The 19387-nt window shown below is 35.7% G+C and overlaps 2 protein-coding genes across 4 annotated transcripts in view; both read right to left on the reverse strand.

Moving 5' to 3' along the window:
* Positions 1-19387, reverse strand: part of LOC127871178 (serum response factor-like) — a 131053-nt gene that overhangs the window by 70296 nt on the left and 41370 nt on the right. The gene's annotated exons all lie outside the window — the stretch shown is intronic.
* On the reverse strand, positions 449-2410 carry LOC127872538 (uncharacterized). Its single transcript, XM_052415864.1, has 2 exons — positions 1312-2410; positions 449-675 (listed from the first exon to the last, which is right to left on the reverse strand). The coding sequence occupies exons 1-2, from the start codon at positions 1667-1669 to the stop codon at positions 449-451; spliced, it is 585 nt and encodes a 194-aa protein (XP_052271824.1). The 5' UTR covers positions 1670-2410.

Raw genomic sequence — 19387 nt, forward strand, 5'->3', positions numbered from 1 at the left:
CCGCCACCTCTACCACCACCACCGCCACCACCACCACTACCACCACCACCACTACCACCACCACCACCCCTACTACCACCACCACCGCCACCACCACCACTACCACCACCCCTTCTACCACCCCACCACACCCCTACAACCACCATCCCTACTACCAAACACAACCACCACCACCACCACCACCACCACCAACCAATTCCACCCCTACTACCACCAACCCTACTACCAACACCACCACCCTACTACCACCACCACCACCACCACCCCTACTACCACCATCCCTACTACCAACACCACCACCACCACCAACGCCACCACCACCACCACCACCCCTACCACCACCACCGCCACCACCACCACTACCACTACCACCACCGCCAACACCACAAACAACCACCACCACTACCACCACCACCCCTACTACCACCACCACCACCACCATGTGACGTTACGCCCTGACCTGATAGAACATCACTGTAACGCCGGGTCCATATTCGTATGTCGGTGTTGTATGTGTAGGTGCGGGACGGCTGGACTGAGTATCAGGCCCTGGGTAAGTCGGTCTAGTTGGTTTCGTTAGAGACGTGACGGCTGTTTCTATGTTGCTTGCAACCGTGTTCGTACCATCTATGGTCAGATGCAGACCATCTCTGCTGAGGAGATAGACATTGGCTCCTGCAATGAGACCAAGCTAAGATTGTTAAAAAAATGAACAACTATTGTTTTTAGAGAAATGTATAGATAAACAATAATAAGAATAGCAGTTAAGTTTTTCTTCAAAATTTAAAATTTCGCATTGTTTACGAAACATCCATGTGTTACGAATTTGCGTTGTTCGCCATAATTAAAGATGATGGACATTTAAGTCGAGGTCGATATTCCATGATACCACCATAGTTATGTTGAATACATAATATATAATAACAGTGCCACAAGATTGATCACCAATGTCAACATCTATATTTTTCCAATGTGTGTTAGCAAAATAGTTTTTGAATGTCAAAACATCCTGATATTGGCGGTCTTCGAACCCATAACCTCCCGTTCTATATGCGACCTCTCAAACTCTGCCGCACGGAAGCTTGATGTAAGTAGGCCAATAGTTAACAAACTTTAAGAGAGCGTAAAACATTAGCCAATTGTTGCGTCTTTTCATATTACATATTCAGGGAAAATTGAAGTTACTTGCGGGCGAAAGAATAGTACTATCAAACTCAAATATCCAAAAGCATTATCGATAGTTAAACGTGTGGATCGATATTACGGGTTCACATAGTATAAGAAGATACAGTAAAACGTAAGTTTGTTTACCGAACATGGTGTGGAATTCCGGATGTTCAATGACACGAACCCACGGCACCTTGCTGGCAAACTCGCGTAGCAGCTTGTTGACAACGCCAGCATCGTAGTTCCAGTGTTCTAGGAAGTCTTGTCGATAACCGTTGCCATTGAAGCGGTTCCGTGCCCTTGGGAGTAGTTCGGATATAAGGATAGTCGCGCTTGGTGTAGCGTTGTGTACCCCTTCACAGAGTGCCACGATGTCCTCAAAAACTCGAACCGGGGTCTTTGTGCCGATGTCATTTGCACCGACGACGAAAACAACAACCTGTAAATATGGTTTAATGTACAATGAACGGGATTTGATGTGAAGAAAAAACAATATATTCATGTTCCGTTCATACAAGAGAAATTGAGAAAAATAAGATTCAGGTGAGATGGGGACAAAGAAGGATGAAAATTCTTATCGCGCATGCATACGACCAGTTTCTTAGGTTTTACCTTAAATTGGTGGGGTCATCACAGGGGAGGGGCTCAGGCGGGCACAAATATTGACCAAGCGTGACCAAATGACCGTTACGAAGGGCATTCATAACGTTGCATATAAGTGACACGAGTGTGGTCCTTTATGAAAATTTAGGTTTAGGGGACTCAGAAAATTTAGTTGAAAATCCTAACAAGTATTATTAAAGTACGGAATCCGGATAGTGCTATTAATAATCTCGCCCTACTTTATATACGATTGTGATAAAACAAGTAATATCAAGAAACATGATAATTATAATGACGATTCTATAGTGTGCGGTCATTTATTTTTCAATTACAAATGTTTCACTATGAGTTGTGTATTAGGCAGCAGCGAATTTACTGTGTATCTCATTTCTGGAGAAAATCATATAATGAATTCACTGATAAGGATCTTGTGTATTCATTTAGGATACAATGTATTCATGGCTCAATTCTCACTATTACAGGTTTGGCACACCGTACTGTGTACGAATAAACAATGCATATTAAAAACTTCAAAAACAGAAACACAGTTGAAAGCGAGTTGATACGGATTTATTTGTATTATTCAGTATAATACTTACAAATATACACAATCAATTTTTGCAAAAGATGTTATTGAAATTCCGTAGTATGGTTCTGATATTCTAGATGTGGTCAGAAGATATGACCAAACATTTACAAGGGTGTTTTAATGATATAATAGAATAACACTAACACATACAAGCGTGTTTTTATTTACATTGCCTCGATCAAAATGCTCAACCTTATTCAACATATGAATATTTTTTTTTCTTAACCAAGGAAACATACATGCTTCATGAAATGAACACTTTTTCAGATACGGAATACTATATAAATACTGTGTTTGACGGTAATAGCCGTTTTACTGAGACAGTGAATTGTTATCATGAATAACAATTTACACATAAATATTAACCTTTGTATGGGGGAATTAGGTATTCAGATTCAGGAACAATTGGGGTTAATAGAATCAGATATTCCAATGGCCATAACTTTCTACATAATAGACAGTACATAACTTTCCGCAATTACGCACAACTGCATGTCGCCCTGAATAATGTCCATGAGTTGAAAGAAAATCAATTGAAATTGCAAGGAGATGCGTTCACACAAAAATTATTCTTATACTAAGTATATTGAAGATATAATCATAGGGTCATTATTTCAGTTTAATGGCATGCGATGTTTAAATTTCCGAATAAATGAAGTGTAAAAAAATGAAATTATTGAATACTAACTATTTACTACATTTAATCTTTAAAAAATCACAATTTGGAAAACTCACGTGTTTTCGGAAATATTGCAAGTTCGCGACTCATTTTCACAATTCTGAAGAATTCGCGACTTCAGAAATTTCACAAATTAGGCATGTTTCTTCAATGGCCATTATATACTTTCTTTAGCGCGTTACATGACTTAACGAGTGTTGGTTTCTATTCAAATCTGCTAAATACTGCGCTCTTAATTAGAATCGCATAAACGGTTTTGGTGGCATTGTTGATGACGTAAATTACTTAGATTATAAGACTTATACTACTAAATGCTGATTGAGCAAATACGACGTAAACAGATCATAATTTCAACAAAGTCATAATCTTGATGCAATTTATGTTTTTATGAACGTGTTTACACGAGCATTAATTTGTACCCGCGCTTTCGGTAAATCTAGTAACCGTTTATAGATATATAAATATATTTACGTAAAACAATGACACTGCGATAAGATGCACTAACGCGCATAATATAAAATGGTTTAAGAAATCAAGTATATTATGACCAGGTCGGAAATTAACTCATTAGCAATGGTTACCCACGCTTGATTTATAACTAACAGACCCTAAAAACAACGACAATATTCACATAGCTTACAATTAAAGACTATATCAGTTATAAATTATGTCAACCCTCCTGAACATCAACATACAACGGACAGTGAACGAGTACATGTATTTCATCCTCGATCTTATCTGTACAATGAAAACAAGTTCTGTTACATAGCTCATTATTTTCATTCCGGTCGGTCTCTAGCCTGACTACTGAACATACTAATATTCGCGAATAAACCTGAGTTCACAGAAATGAATGCTATTTACATTATTATTTCATGTTTCAAAATCAGTGTGCACTTAATCAACTAGATCTAATAATTAGCACTTACTCATTCGTACAATAACAAAAAAACTGTATAAATTAAGACTCGTTTCATGAAGACTGAAATCAAAATCATGATGAGAGCTCGAATATACGAATTTGAGTTTGTTAGTGAATTTTACTTTAAACGAGAACATTGCACTATGAATGCATACTAATTCGTTGATTTTGGACCAATTCGTACAAGTTTTTACCCGCAGCCTTGGAGCGTTCAAGTCTCTCTCTCTCTCTCTCTGGTGTTAAATGCAATATACGTTTACAATCTCATATTTTTGTGCAGTTATTTCAGCTTGTGGTCTTGTTTACATAAGACGTTTAAAACGATTTTACTACTAGCGAAAGGCAAGTCAGTCTTTCGTTGATTTTTTTGTTCTAAAAAGTGCTTTCTGCAATGCGTGCTTATACTTTTGTAAGATACGCTAAAGAGAAGTACAATTCCTTTTACCAAAATATGAATCATTTTCTGCACACGTGAAATGCAAATTATTTCATTGCGAATGAGATGCTAATAGACTGATGTAATGACAGCGATGAATTTAAAGAATCTGTTTGTCTTACATGTACACTATACATGAAAGGAAGGTATCATTACTCTCGTTTATTTTATATATATTATTATGAAAAATTCTTTCGTTAAAGGCATAGTCAAACGGAAAAACTTTTCATGGTTATTATAATATATCATTCCTTCACTAAAATGAATGATATATCTTTGGATAATTGTCAATTTTGTGGTTTAAATTTGAAATGTCATAATATGTAACGTCTCTTACAGAGTATATTATATATACGATTTTGTAGTGACTGTCATGTTTTATACATAGCACACACAATGCACCCATATCCGATTTTTCGTCATTTAAAGTCAAAAGTTTCAATTGGTTGCATCAAAATATCACTCACTACAAGTTGGTTTTTAACTACTTCAAAAAATGAAAATGCCCCTTTAATTGACTATAGAGGATTTGACACCATTGAGTTAATGCTGTTAGTACAGATGACATAATAGTTTCAGATTTTAATTCGCACCGTTCGCTTAACTCAACGTTCAATGGCACGCGAACTTATTATTGTAACTAATGCAAGCTAAAAATAATATGTGAATATTTTCTAAAAAAACCACTATCCTGCGAAAATGGATCTTATTTAATTGTGGTTCCCTCTTATGTTGTCCGTCGACTTTAAGAATAATGTGTCAGTAATAAAAGTATTGTACATATTCACATGCTTTGTAATAAATGAAAGATGCAAATGTGTCCAATTCATCTTTTTCAGTGCGCTTAATGTAGCTTCTTTAATATCCAACTTAATTAGCGCCGTCTTTATTAAGGCTATGTCTATTTTAAGAACAGATTACGGGGCGCCTAGATTACAGTGAAGTTTATACTAATGTGCAACAATGATGTGGGTCCACTCTCGTTGTTTATTTTATATGTACATAACAATTTGGCAATAAATGACATCAGTTATTTTCAGTAAATCCAATTTGTTCATAACAGTAGCCAGGTGCCTGAGATAGAGCTGATAAATAGGGATAACCACAGCAGGTGGCTAATACACAGTGTAGACTTCCCCTGTTGTATTATTGGAATTGTTTTTTATCTGATTGGCATTTATGAAGTGTATTAATTCGGGTCTGTTGGCGATCATTTTATGTGCAAAACTGTGTTTCTTACTGACTTTCAATCGTTATGCTTTTAAACACAATTTCATGAAACCATTTAATTAAATACATTGGCGCGTTGGAACATGAATTGTAAATCAAGCTGAGTGGTATCAGTTTTTAAATCGCATAACTCGCTTAAATCAACGTTCAATATCACGCACGCTTAACAAAATTATAAAAACATCACGTGATTCATTATATTGGTTTAAAAAAGTATGTACACATATGATATGTATTGTTATATTTTGTTTTTGTTTTTAATCAACAAGAAAAAATAAAACATTGTCATATATATAGCGCTTTACCTTTGCAAAATTCTACATTACATAAAGAAGTATCGTATTTGTTAAAGTGAACATGCTTGACATATTTATAATGCATTATTACAAGTAATATAGTGCACACGGAATGTGACCTTTAACTTTATGCAATCCACATTTTTAAGCGTCGTATTGTAACAGTAGCAGACAACAGGCATCAGGTTAATAAGAATAACTGATGTATTTATAGAACGTGAATAAAATCACCAAGTAACATGTTTTGAAATTACAAATAATAGTATAACATTATTCATCTATCAATAGTCATTAAAAGCTATGTTTAAAAGCAAATAATATCAAAATGTTTGCCGAAATAAACAATTGTGCTGTGTTTGTGTCACGCTCTATTGGTATTTAAGTCGGTCCATACAATCACCGAAAAGCACCGAAAGGCACTCAATTTCTCTCTCTACATATGCAATATATCGTTTCTAGCGTGTGTTAACGGGTTTAATTAGTTATTAATGGTTATATGAATGTATGTCTATACTACATTTTGCCCAAAATTGGATTAATATCGGCAATATACCGACCGAATAGCAATTCATGTCAAGACCGAAAAGCAATCAATTTCTTGTATATAAATGAAAAATTGCGTTTCTATTGTGTGAGTAACGGATTAAATGAGTCATAAATGGTTATATTTTATGCATACTTATACTACCTTTTGTTTATTATGATGTATTAATGCCCAAAATTGGATAAATATCGGCAATATACCGCCCGAAAAGCACTTCATGTGACGACCGAAAAGCACTCAATTTCTCGCTATATATATGAAAACTTGCGTTTCTATTGTGTGTAAACGGACTAAATTAGTTATAAATGGTTATATTTCATGCATATTTATACTACCTTGTGTTTATTATGATGTATTAATGCCCAAAATTGGATAAATATCGGCAATATACCGACCGAAAAGCACTTCATGTGAAGACCGAAAAGCACTCGATTTCTCGCAATATATATGCAAAAATGCGTTTCTATTGTGTGTTAATGGACTAAATTAGATAAAAATGGTTATATTTCATGCATATTTATACTACCTTGTGTTTATTATGATGTATTAATGCCCCATATTGGATAAATATCGGCAATATACCGACCGAAAAGCACTTCATGTGACGACCGAAAAGCACTCCCGCGACAGCACAGAATCACCGAAAAGCACTCAATTTCTTCATATTTTCATGAAAGTAAGCCATAAGTGCCGTTTATAATGGATTGAAAACATGTACGTATTAATTAAGTAATTAATCACTTCGTTAAATATTGATTTAAGTGTAAAGATCACGCACAAAAGTATTTTTATTTGCAACCGAAAAGCACTATCGCGCCAGCATAGAATCACCGAAAAGCACTCAATTATTCTATATATACATGAAAGTAAACTATAAGGGCCGGTTTTAATGGAGTGAAAAAATGTACATATTTATTTAGTCAATAATGACTTCGTTAAATGTTGATTTAAGTATAAAAATAAAAAAGGCAGTTCTTCTTTTCATTTGCATCAAATTAAAGGTTAAAGACCGAATGTTTAAAAAAAAAACTGCTATTTTATGAATATATATCAAGCACGTACACTTAACCAAAAAATACGATATTTCTTTATTTAATGTAGAATTTTGAAAAAGTAAAGCGCTTTATACATAACAATGCTTCTTTCTGGTACTTCTTGAGTAAATAAACAACAATGTACAGCATATTATATTTGTACATAATTTATAAAAAGAACTATGCGCGTCCCATTGAACGTTGAGTTAAGCGAGAGTTGAGAATTAAATTACACATTCATTGTTTCATTATTTCTTTTTTACATTGAAATGATTAAAAAATTAAGTCAGAAAACCAGCTTTGCTGCATTAAATGACCTTTAACAAAACGCCATCAGACCCGAATGAATACACGTCATTTATTCCAAGCAGGTAAATAACAAATACTATAATAAAACAGGGGAAGTCTACACTGTGTATAAGCAACCTGCTGTGGGTATCGTATCAGCTCAATACACAGGAACATGGTCATAATGGCTACTGTACTGGAAAAATTGGATTTACAGTCAAAATAACCAATTTCGTTTAAGTCTACACTGTGTATTAGCAACTTGCTGTGGTGATCTTATCAGCTCAATACACAGGAACATGGCTACTGTACGGAAAAAAATGGATTTACAGCCAAAATAACTGATTTCATTTATTGCTGAAGTGGTGTGTATTTAAATTAACAACGAGCATTGATCCACCTCACCGTTGCACATTATATTAAATTAATTAATTTAATGAACTAATTAAAGGCGGCGCTAATAAAGTGTGAAGGTGGAAATTAAGAAATAAGATATATTTTCGCATGACACTGAATACACACGATACATGGATAAAATATAAATAAGACACATTTGAATCTTTCATTTCTCCATGAAAATAGCACGTAGTCACATATATCAGATAGCTTAAAGACCAGAAAACAATATAAGTTAGACACATTTGCATCTTACATATCTTAAAAAAAACAAACATGTGAATCTAAAGCAATACATTTATTACTGACACTACCTATTCTATATGTTGGCGGACAGCATAAGTTCAAAGAAGGAACCACAATTAAATAAGATCCATTTTCGAATGATAATGATTGTATAGCAAGAAGTCATATATTAATTCTAGCTAAACTTGCATTAGTTAAAATAATTGTGTTCATTAAGTTCACATCAATCTGTTCTGTAAAAAGAGATAGAACAGATTAAAGACGGCGCTAATAAAGTGTGAAAGTGCGCGTGCCTTTGAACGTTGAGTTAAGCGAGAGGTGCGAATGAAATTACACGTAATTAAAAACTGATACTATTGTGTCACCTTGCATTGTGCTAACATCAATAACTCAAAAGTGTCTCGATGCTCGCGCAATAAATGGTTTTAATGGAACCATTAAAATCGCTATTATTAATACAAAGCACATGAACTAAAATTCATGCTGCAATTTCTATTTAAGAGTTTCACGTCAATTAGAAAAACTTAAAACATTTACATCAATTTACGTATAAGATGATAAACAGCATGAAGTGCTTTTCGGTTGGTACATTGCCGATATATTTATAACTTGCTACCAGTTGATTATAACTATATATTTTATTTGATATTTTACATGACTGTCTTAGTCCTCTAAGCCGAAATGATCCGTAAACTAAAAAAGTTTCTTTGTGTCGTATTACTTAAACTAAATTTTGATTCACATCGTGCATCGAATCATTTCTGTCGGTCATGTCGGTTGATATTCATTATTTTTCTGGGATTGTTTTAGTATGATGCTGCTGCCTTTGCAAATATAACAGAATAGTTTATTTTTGACTTAAGCATGTGAAGCTCATCGTTATTAACATACATATAAATAACAGCATGCGTTGAAGTACACCCAAAAACACACATAATTTTAAAGAATAAATAATCTAAATAAACACGAAATATATTTCGTGAACATATTTCGTGAGAATGGTACATGGATGGGTTTAATACACAGTGGTCACACAATGTTATGCATATAGGTTTACAAAAATATAGATACAGTTACATATTTCTGACCTTATTTTTTTTTGTGAAAAATGTACTTCTATTTAACACTACATATATATGACATTTTCTCTTATTTTAAAGCATGTTAAACAATACATGGCTAGCTTTCTTAATACAGTTTTGTTTGTGCTATTAAGTAGTTTAATAAACATGAACATATTCGGTCGGATTCTATAATATTTCGGAATTAATGCATTCCTAACATCATTATAATAAGGACATTTAAGAACAAAGTGAAATTCATCCTCGATGTCATTTAGGTTACATAATATACATTTGCGTTGATCTCTGTCAATAAGTGTATATTCAGTTATTATCCTTTATAAAAGTGCGGCTCGTGTGAATTTGTGAATAGCAGAAGCATTTGTCTGCTTAATTAAGATCCGTGTTAGTGTTCGTGTGTCGTATGAATAGATATCGTTGCAGGAAATTACAATGATCCGTAAATTTAAGATCTGTACAGTATTGACGAAATCAGAATGAAGTATCTGGCTTATTTGGTATTTTTCCACACATGTTTTTCTTAACTTTTATTTAATTTAAATCCGTTTATAGGAACTCTATATATATATATATAGCGAGAAATTGAGTGCTTTTCGGTCTTCACAGGAAAAGCATTTCGGTCGGTATATTGCCGATATTTATCCAATTTTGTAGTATAGACATACAATCATATAACCATTAATTAACTAATTAAACCCGTTAACACACACTAGAAACGATATATTGCATATATATAGCGAGAAATTGAGTGTATTTTCGGTGCTTTTCGGTGCTATTCGATGCTTTTCGGTACTTTGCGGTGATTGTATGCACCCGTAAATAACTATGTATAGACATCGTGAACAATACATAGTGAGCAATCTACCCATATATACAATATATAATCATATCATAATATATATATATATATATATATATATATATATATATATATATATATATATATATATATATATATATATATATGTACTGTGCACGGTACTTACCGAAAAGAAAGGCGCAACTTCAAAAACGTCCCTCTCGTACATAAACTGGAGCGTTTTATATCCAGAATACGAGAACACTGTGTACGATCCCTTACACAAATAATCAGACAAGTACTTTGTCTGGCTATGTCCCACTACTAAAGGCATTGTTAGTAAATAAAATCAAACACAACAATTCGAGCACAAGGTCAATTAACACACTTTATATCAACACCGATTCATAAAATGTTTATATGATTTATATCGTGATCAAAGCTAGACTTGTATTGCAGTTATGATTTTTTTCTTAACAAAAAACTTCTTATTTAAGTATTCGGATCGGAACGGTTTGACAACAAGCTGTATATCTACCCAAGACCCAAATCTTCGATTGACAGTAAGTAAGAACAACATGCCAAGAGCAGATATACAAGGGTGGCACTAACCTGTGATCGCGACCATTGTATCCTTAATTGGCAGTTGTTGTTACTGTGTCCCCGGAAAATTTCAGGGTATTGCATGAACCATGTCACGAAATTGACATTTAACTGGTAATATCAATGTCAAAAGTAGCAGTAACAGACATAGTTACCGTGACTTAGTGGTCTAAGGTGCCCATCTACCTACCCAGGGGTTGTGGATTGATATGGCATCTTTTCATATTGGTATTAACACGGCCGTAGGAATAGGTCCATTGTTTACATTACAATGGTATCAAATAATGTATGGTCGGTTGGGAAAGTGATGATTTTATCACCTTTTCCGGGTAGTCCTATAGGCATTTGCGCGTGTACAAAACGTTAAAATAGGCCGACTTTGACCGCGATTTACAGGCTGAATCTGAACCTGCCTTAAAATATTTTTAGATGGTTAGAAACTGTGGAGGTTCTCCTGTACTACAATACCATTATAATTAATATCGAGTCAATAATACTGTTTTATAACCCCGTTTACCTTCTCCGGGTTTTCCTTAAGGCATTTCCGTGTGTAAAAAAAACCGTTAAAACAGGCTGACTTTGACCGGGATTTACAGGCGGACTCTGACCCTGCCATAAATTATTTTGACATGGTTAATAACTGTGGAGTATCTTCTTTACAACGGTACCATTATAATTAATATCGGACGAATAATAATGCATTTATAACCATTTTCGCTTTGATGCTTCGCCTTATTTCATATTATGCTTTCTCACAATATTTTTTACATATTTAGAAACAGTGGAACAATACCGTAACAACGGTACCAAAAATGTATGGTCGGTTGGGAAAAGGATGCTTTTATAACCCCTTTTAGCTTTTCCGTGTTTTCCTCAAGACATTGTTCTGTGTTAAAAAAAACACGGTATTTTTCGGTCAACTTTTACCGCACAGCGATTTACAGGTTAACACTGTCCCTGCCATAAAATATTTTAACATTATTAGAAACTGTAGAGGATCTTCTTTACAACGGTACCATTACAATTAATATCGGACGAATAATAATGCATTTATAACCATTTATATCGGTTCCTGGTTTTCTTTACGGCATTAGCGTGTGTAAAAAAAAACCGTTAAAACAGGCCGACTTTGTCCGCGATTTACAGGCCGACTACGATCCTGCCATAAAATATTTTCATATGGTTAGAAAATGTAGAGGATCTTCTTTACAACGGTACCATTATAATTAATATCGGACGAATAATAATGCATTTATAACCATTTATATCGGTTCCGGGTTTTCTTTACGGCATTTGCGTGTGTAAAAAAACCGTTAAAACAGGCCGACTTTGTCCGCGATTTACAGGCCGACTACGACCCTGCCATAAAATATTTTGATATGGTTAGAATCTGTAGAGGATCTTCTTTACAACGGTACCATTATAATTAATATCGGACGAATAATAATGAAGTTATAACCATTTATATTGGTTCCGGGTTTTCTTCTCGGCATTTGCGTGTGTAAAAAAAACCGTTAAAACAGGCCGACTTTGTCCGCGATTTACAGGCCGACTACGACCCTGCCATACAATATTTTGATATGGTTAGAATCTGTAGAGGATCTTCTTTACAACGGTACCATTATAATTAATATCGGACGAATAATAATGAAGTCATAACCATTTATATCGGTTCCGGGTTTTCTTCTCGGCATTTGCGTGTGTAAAAAAAAACGTTAAAACAGGCCGACTTTGTCCGCGATTTACAGGCCGACTACGACCCTGCCATAAAATATTTTGATATGGTTAGAATTTGTAGAGGATCTTCTTTACAACGGTACCATTATAATTAATATCGGACGAATAATAATGAAGTTATAACCATTTATATCGGTTCCGGGTTTTCTTTTCGGCATTTGCGTGTGTAAAAAAAAACGTTAAAACAGGCCGACTTTGTCCGCGATTTACAGGCCGACTACGACCCTGCCATAAAATATTTTGATATGGTTAGAATCTGTAGAGGATCTTCTTTACAACGGTACCATTATAATTAATATCGGACGAATAATAATGAAGTTATAACCATTTATATCGGATCCGGGTTTTCTTTTCGGCATTTGCGTGTGTAAAAAAAAACGTTAAAACAGGCCGACTTTGTCCGCGATTTACAGGCCGACTACGACCCTGCCATAAAATATTTTGATATGGTTAGAATCTGTAGAGGATCTTCTTTACAACGGTACCATTATAATTAATATCGGACGAATAATAATGAAGTTATAACCATTTATATCGGATCCGGGTTTTCTTTTCGGCATTTGCGTGTGTAAAAAAAAACGTTAAAACAGGCCGACTTTGTCCGCGATTTACAGGCCGACTACGACCCTGCCATAAAATATTTTGATATGGTTAGAATCTGTAGAGGATCTTCTTTACAACGGTACCATTATAATTAATATCGGACGAATAATAATGAAGTTATAACCATTTATATCGGATCCGGGTTTTACCATAAAGATTTCCGGATAGTTCCGGGTTTTATACCTCGCCTTATGTATTTTAATAATGTTAATGAAAAATTATTTCATTATTTACAATGTACATCAGGCAAATATAATAATCATTATTTTAAAACCAAATGAACATATCGTAAGGGCTACACCAACTGAGTAATCCCATCTTAGATAAACAGTTTACAGCAACGTACTACAATATATAATACTGTTTCAAATGTACCAGCAATTTACTTAATTGTTTCAATTGAGTACCACAACAACGTCATTACTATAGTAACATAAACCGCTTCATGAAAGCTGTACATTAGAGTTTTAAATATCTCATATTCTACAGAAGTCATTATAAATAACTTCAATAAAAGCATTCTATAAAGAAGCTGTAGTAAACAGTACTAAGTATGCAAAACTGCTAATAATCAACTATAACAACAAAAACTGAAAATACGTTTTTGTTTGGTCATAATTCATAATCATGAGACGTGATACATGTTGATATTTCAATATAAAAGGTGATGTATATTTTGGCAACAACTTTAAGAATACTATTAATTAAAACACACACACACTTAGAAATGTACATGTAAATACATGTATAATGCATGCAATTTACTGTCATGTCAACAGTAATATACCTCCTAATTCCTAATATAGGAAATGCACAAAATGGATTCATGCAAATTAAATATAAAAGCAACTTAATCCTATTGCATTATGAAAACTTGACATTCTGTTCCATATAGAAAAACAATTGAAGCAACAATCAAAACTGGCAATACAAAACACATTCTAATTTAAATAGAATGAATAGAAACATCGTTTATAATGGTTTATGTAATTTTTAATTACAACATATGAAATAACAATATAATGCTATATCATCTAAGTATCAGAGCGTCTAATATTTGTTTCTATCAACGTATCATACAATTACATAATCTATCACATGTAAAAACAGAACCAAAATCAATCATTGCAAAACAGAACATTACAAATGAAATTACATTGTAATATATATCAAGCTTGGAGCATTTACAACATATCGTCATCTTAAATAAGTAACAACATGCACCAACTTTTGAGGCAATAATAGGTATCAACTAAATATGCTAATTAAAGTTACTCAATAGTTGCTAAATATCACTCAAACAATTTCATCACAATACATTGAACTCGTGACACAATTTAAGCACACAATTTCAATTCACTATATTTCATATCAAACCGATTAAAACACTCATTTCATTTAAAACACTTCAAGTTCATCTCATAAAATAAAATTTCAGTATTTCACTTTTCACTCTCAACTTTAGACTCTAACTTCAGCAGTTACTTTTCCACATGACAGACACAAATCCAAATTTCACCACTAATCACTGTTAGGTAGTATTTCTTCAGATCCTGCGAAGTCACCATCCGTACCTATCGGGTGCTTTCTTCTTTCTCCTTCCTCGACGAGGTTGAGGTTGAGGGTCACTGTTATCGCTGATAGGACTCCGCGGAACGGATGAAGACAAATCTTCTTCCTGATCAGATTGAACAAGATCCTGGACCTGATCGCCATCACACTCTTCAGAGTTGTCACTCAAGATTTCATCATCTGAGGACTCTAGCCAGGGTTGATCGATTTCAACAGCCACAGGGAGGGACATGAAAGGAAGTAGCATGTTTCTATGTAGTAACTTCGGCCGGGCCTTTGCAACACCTTCAGCTTCAACTTCGAATACAGGAACATCTGGATTGGGCTGAGATTTAACGTGGTAAATATTTTCTTCCCAAATGTCGGAAAGTTTATGTTTCTCCTTAAAACCGACTTTCCTCACCAGGACTTTGTCGCCAGGATGAATGTCGTTGTGCCGGACGTTACGGTCGTAATAGTACTTGTAGCGTCGGCTTCTTTTCTTGGCTTCTTCAGATGCCCGTTTGTATGCGAAGCGAAGTCTTTCACGCAGTTTTTCTATATACTCGGAGTGACTTTTGGAGTCATTAATGTCTGGTAATCCGAGAAAAGCGTCTATCGCTAAACGAGGGTGTCTCCCGAACATTAAGTAGAACGGCGAGACATTGGTGCTTTGGTGAACGGCAGCATTGTAGCTATGTGTCATCGTTGACACGTGGTCCTTCCAGCTCTTTTTCTTGTATTCTGGTAGAGTGCCTAGCATGTTAAGCAACGTCTGGTTGAACCTTTTCTGTGGTTCCGTTACCCATCGGGTGATACGGGGTGGTGCGACTTTTCTGGATGCCGGTATCTTGCATAAATTACTTATAACTTTAGATTCGAAATTTTGACCACGATCACTGTGTAAGCGTGCAGGAAAACCATAGTGAATAAAAAAAATGTTCAAATAAAGCTTTGGCTGTTGTTGTTGCCTTTTGGTTTCTGGTTGGGATGGCCTGAGCATAGCGGGTGAAATGGTCTGTTATGACCAAGACGTTCTCGTAACCACCAGTTGATTTCTCCAAGGACAGATAGTCGATGCACACCAGTTCCATAGGGTACGACGATGAAATCGACACTAATTCGGCTGCTTTCGACGGCGCTGTCTTACGACGAATGCATCTCCCACAGTTTTGAACGCTGTTGCGAATGTAGGTGTTGATCCCTGGCCAAAAGAAACGTCGCTTGATGAGTAAAGACGTTCTTTCGCGTCCTTGGTGCCCATGATCATTATGGTAGGCTTGGAAAATGATGTGTCGGAGATTCACAGGCACAACCAGTTGTTGACAGACGTCGCCGTTGACTACTCCTCGATGAAACAGAAGACCATCTTGTAGGGTAAGCTTACTCTTTAGAGAGAAGTAACGTCTCATCTGCTGCTTTGGATTAACCAGAGGTGCCTTGCCAAGACAGTAGTCAATGGTTGCGACGATATCTGTATCTTGTTGTTGTGCAACAATCCAATCTTGTTGGGAAAGAGCAGTACTTTGTAAGAAGGGTTCCGGAATGGTTTCTTCCTCATTCAACAGCAATGTTCTATCCGGTATGTCTGGTTCCTGAAACACCAAATTGCATACTATAGGAGCTATAGGTTCCTCATCGCTTTTATCTTGGATTGCTTTCAGAATGTCTGGAAAACACAGCACTTGTTCTTCACCCTCTTGGAACATGAACTTTCGAGAAAGACCGTCAGCGTCAGCGTTGAGTTTCCCGCTTCTGTAACGTATTCGGCAATTGTAGTTCGCAAGTGCATGACATAAGTCCAGCATAGGCTTATCTGGGACGACACTTTACACACATGTAGTTCTGGGACGAAACTTTACACACATGTAGTAAGTCCAGTTTTACCAGAGCAAGGCTCATTTTTATAGATTTTTCCACGTTAAAAACGTGTTTTATGCACTAATGTGTTTGATGCACCGATGGTTTCTTTACTCCTGAATAATTTCACCGTTACAGTATAAACGTATTATGACATGCAGACAATTACAAAGCTTAAATTTTGATTAAAAACAAGTATTTTTATCATATGAAATGTAAGATTGATTGATCATATGCGTGTTTGCAGGTTTGTGATTTTAAGAACAGGTTTGAAATATTGATTCAGGATTGATATGTCATTTTCACTTCATATAGGCCAAGCATTATAATACGGATGGCCTGGTCACACAACTGTCAAATCTATGGACGAATATATATGTGTAAATGAAGGTGGCTCCGTTATAAGTTATAATTTAATGAGCCGTTTTATGTGAAAAGGGGGTTTAATTCATGTGCTTTAAGTGTCGTCTCTAATCAGGGACGACACTTTCTGCCTAAACTGGATTTTTTCTAAGAAGATACTTTCTTTAAACGAACAAGATGTGTTTGTGAAACACAATGTCCCCCTATATGACGTTTGACCTTGAAGGATGGCCTTGACCATGATCCTTCACCACTCAAAATGTGCAGCTCCTTGAGATACACACGCATTTCAAATATAAAATTGCTAGCTTCCATATTGCAGAAGTGACATTACATGAGCAATTTTGACCCATATAATTGACCTTGAAGGATGACCTTGACCTTTCACCACTCAAAATGTGCAGCTCCATGAGATACACATGCATGCCAAATATCAAGTTGCTATCTTCAATATTGCAAAAGTATTCATAAAATAAGCGATTTGGGCCACATATATTTGACCTCTGACCTTACAGGATGAGCTTGACCTCGACCTTTCACCACTCAAAATGTGCAGCTCCATGAGATACACATGCATGCCAAATATGAAGTTGCTATCTTCAATATTGCAAAAGAATTCATAAAATGAGCGATTTTGGCCACATATATTTGACCTCTGACCTTGAAGGATGACCTTGACCTTTCACCACTCTCATGCATGCCAACTATGAAGTTGCCATCTTCAATATAGCAAAAGTTATTGCAAAATGTTATAGTTGGTCCAAACCAACCAACAGACCAACCAACCAACCAACCAACCAACCAACCAACCAACAGACCAACCAACCAACAGACAGGGCAAAAACAATATGTCTCCCACTACTATAGTGGGGAACATAAAAATATACCTGTGCGGACTGTGACTACTCTTTGCGCACATGCATTAAATCCCCTTTTCACAGAGCACGGCCAAAATGAATTGAAAGCCAGTAATACCTTGTAAATAATTACTAATAGAAATTATGTGAGCTGCTTCTAATGTGGAGGCCAGGGAACCGAATTAATTTGATGATTAACCCATTTTGCCCAGTGGCCTCTCCCATCCTTCTAAATTGGATCAATTTATTTCCAAAATTAAGCATGTCTAGTATATTTATTTCTATATTTAGAATATTTCTTACAGAAATTCCTTTAAGCAAACAGTGTAGACACTGATGAGATGCCGCATCATAATTCAGCCGCAAGCCTTAAAATTTACAAGATACAGTATAAAATGTGTGTGTGCGTGCGTGTGCACGGGCTTGTGTTCAGTTCCCAGAGGAAACTCCACCTGTCCAATGTAGTGACCGCAAACAAAACTCACATGTGCCGAGATTTTTTATTGATTCCGGTCGCCGAGATGAGAGGTGCGTATACCAACCACTCCACTAAGCGGACATTCCCAGAGATCAAGCATTACATACCAACATATGGGACTGGCTTTGTGAAATTGCCATCCCAGATTAGCCAGTGCAGTCAACACAGGCTTATCAGGAAAGACACTTTCCGCATGTGCATGATTTTTGCTAAGATGAGATTTTCTTGAAACAAAAAATATCAGTAAAGCGGAACGTGGACTTCACAGGCTAATCTGGGACGGGATTTAACACACATGCTTAAAAAACCCTTTTGCAAAGAGCACGGCCCATATGGTACCGATGTTTTATTGGTGTAAGTTTTGTATTTAACATGGCATTATATTCGGTAAAAAAGTTCCGCTCAGATTTTCTATGACAAAGCCAATCGCTAGTCACCAGACATGATCCGATGATCGCACACTTAACATGAGGTCGATGACCCCTATTGCGCTTCATAGCACATCTTCGCTCTGAATTCCTAATTGCTAAGAACATTTATGGCTCATCAGTGCAAAGCCGTACTAACAATATTTGTAAGATACGTGCTGTATCTTTGTGCCTCTCGAAAGGGGGAGCATACAGTCGCCAATATGTTTGTCCGTCCAAATGCTAATTTTGATTGAACTGAGTTTGAGTGGGTCCAACATTAATTTCCCTGAAAGTTTCCGTCTGTAGCAAGTCCTTCTGTCTCTCTGTCCTTCCCACCTTTAGCTTCCGAGAAGATCTCAGACACTTATGCTCCGAATTGACATGAATGACTGCACATCGTCACACGGATTGAATGATTAAGGGCATTCCAATAGTGGTGTTAGAAAACTAGTCAGTGTTAGAAAACTAGTCGGTGTTAGAGAACTAAGTAGAATACTTGTCAATGTAAGAAAAGTAGTCAACGAAAGAAAACTATTCAATGAAAGAAAACCGAGTCAATGTAAGATAACTAGTCAGTGTTAAAAAATAGTCATAGTGTTCGAGAACTAGTAAAT

This window comes from Dreissena polymorpha, chromosome 3, assembly GCF_020536995.1.
Source record: "Dreissena polymorpha isolate Duluth1 chromosome 3, UMN_Dpol_1.0, whole genome shotgun sequence".
Classification (NCBI taxonomy): domain Eukaryota; kingdom Metazoa; phylum Mollusca; class Bivalvia; order Myida; family Dreissenidae; genus Dreissena; species Dreissena polymorpha.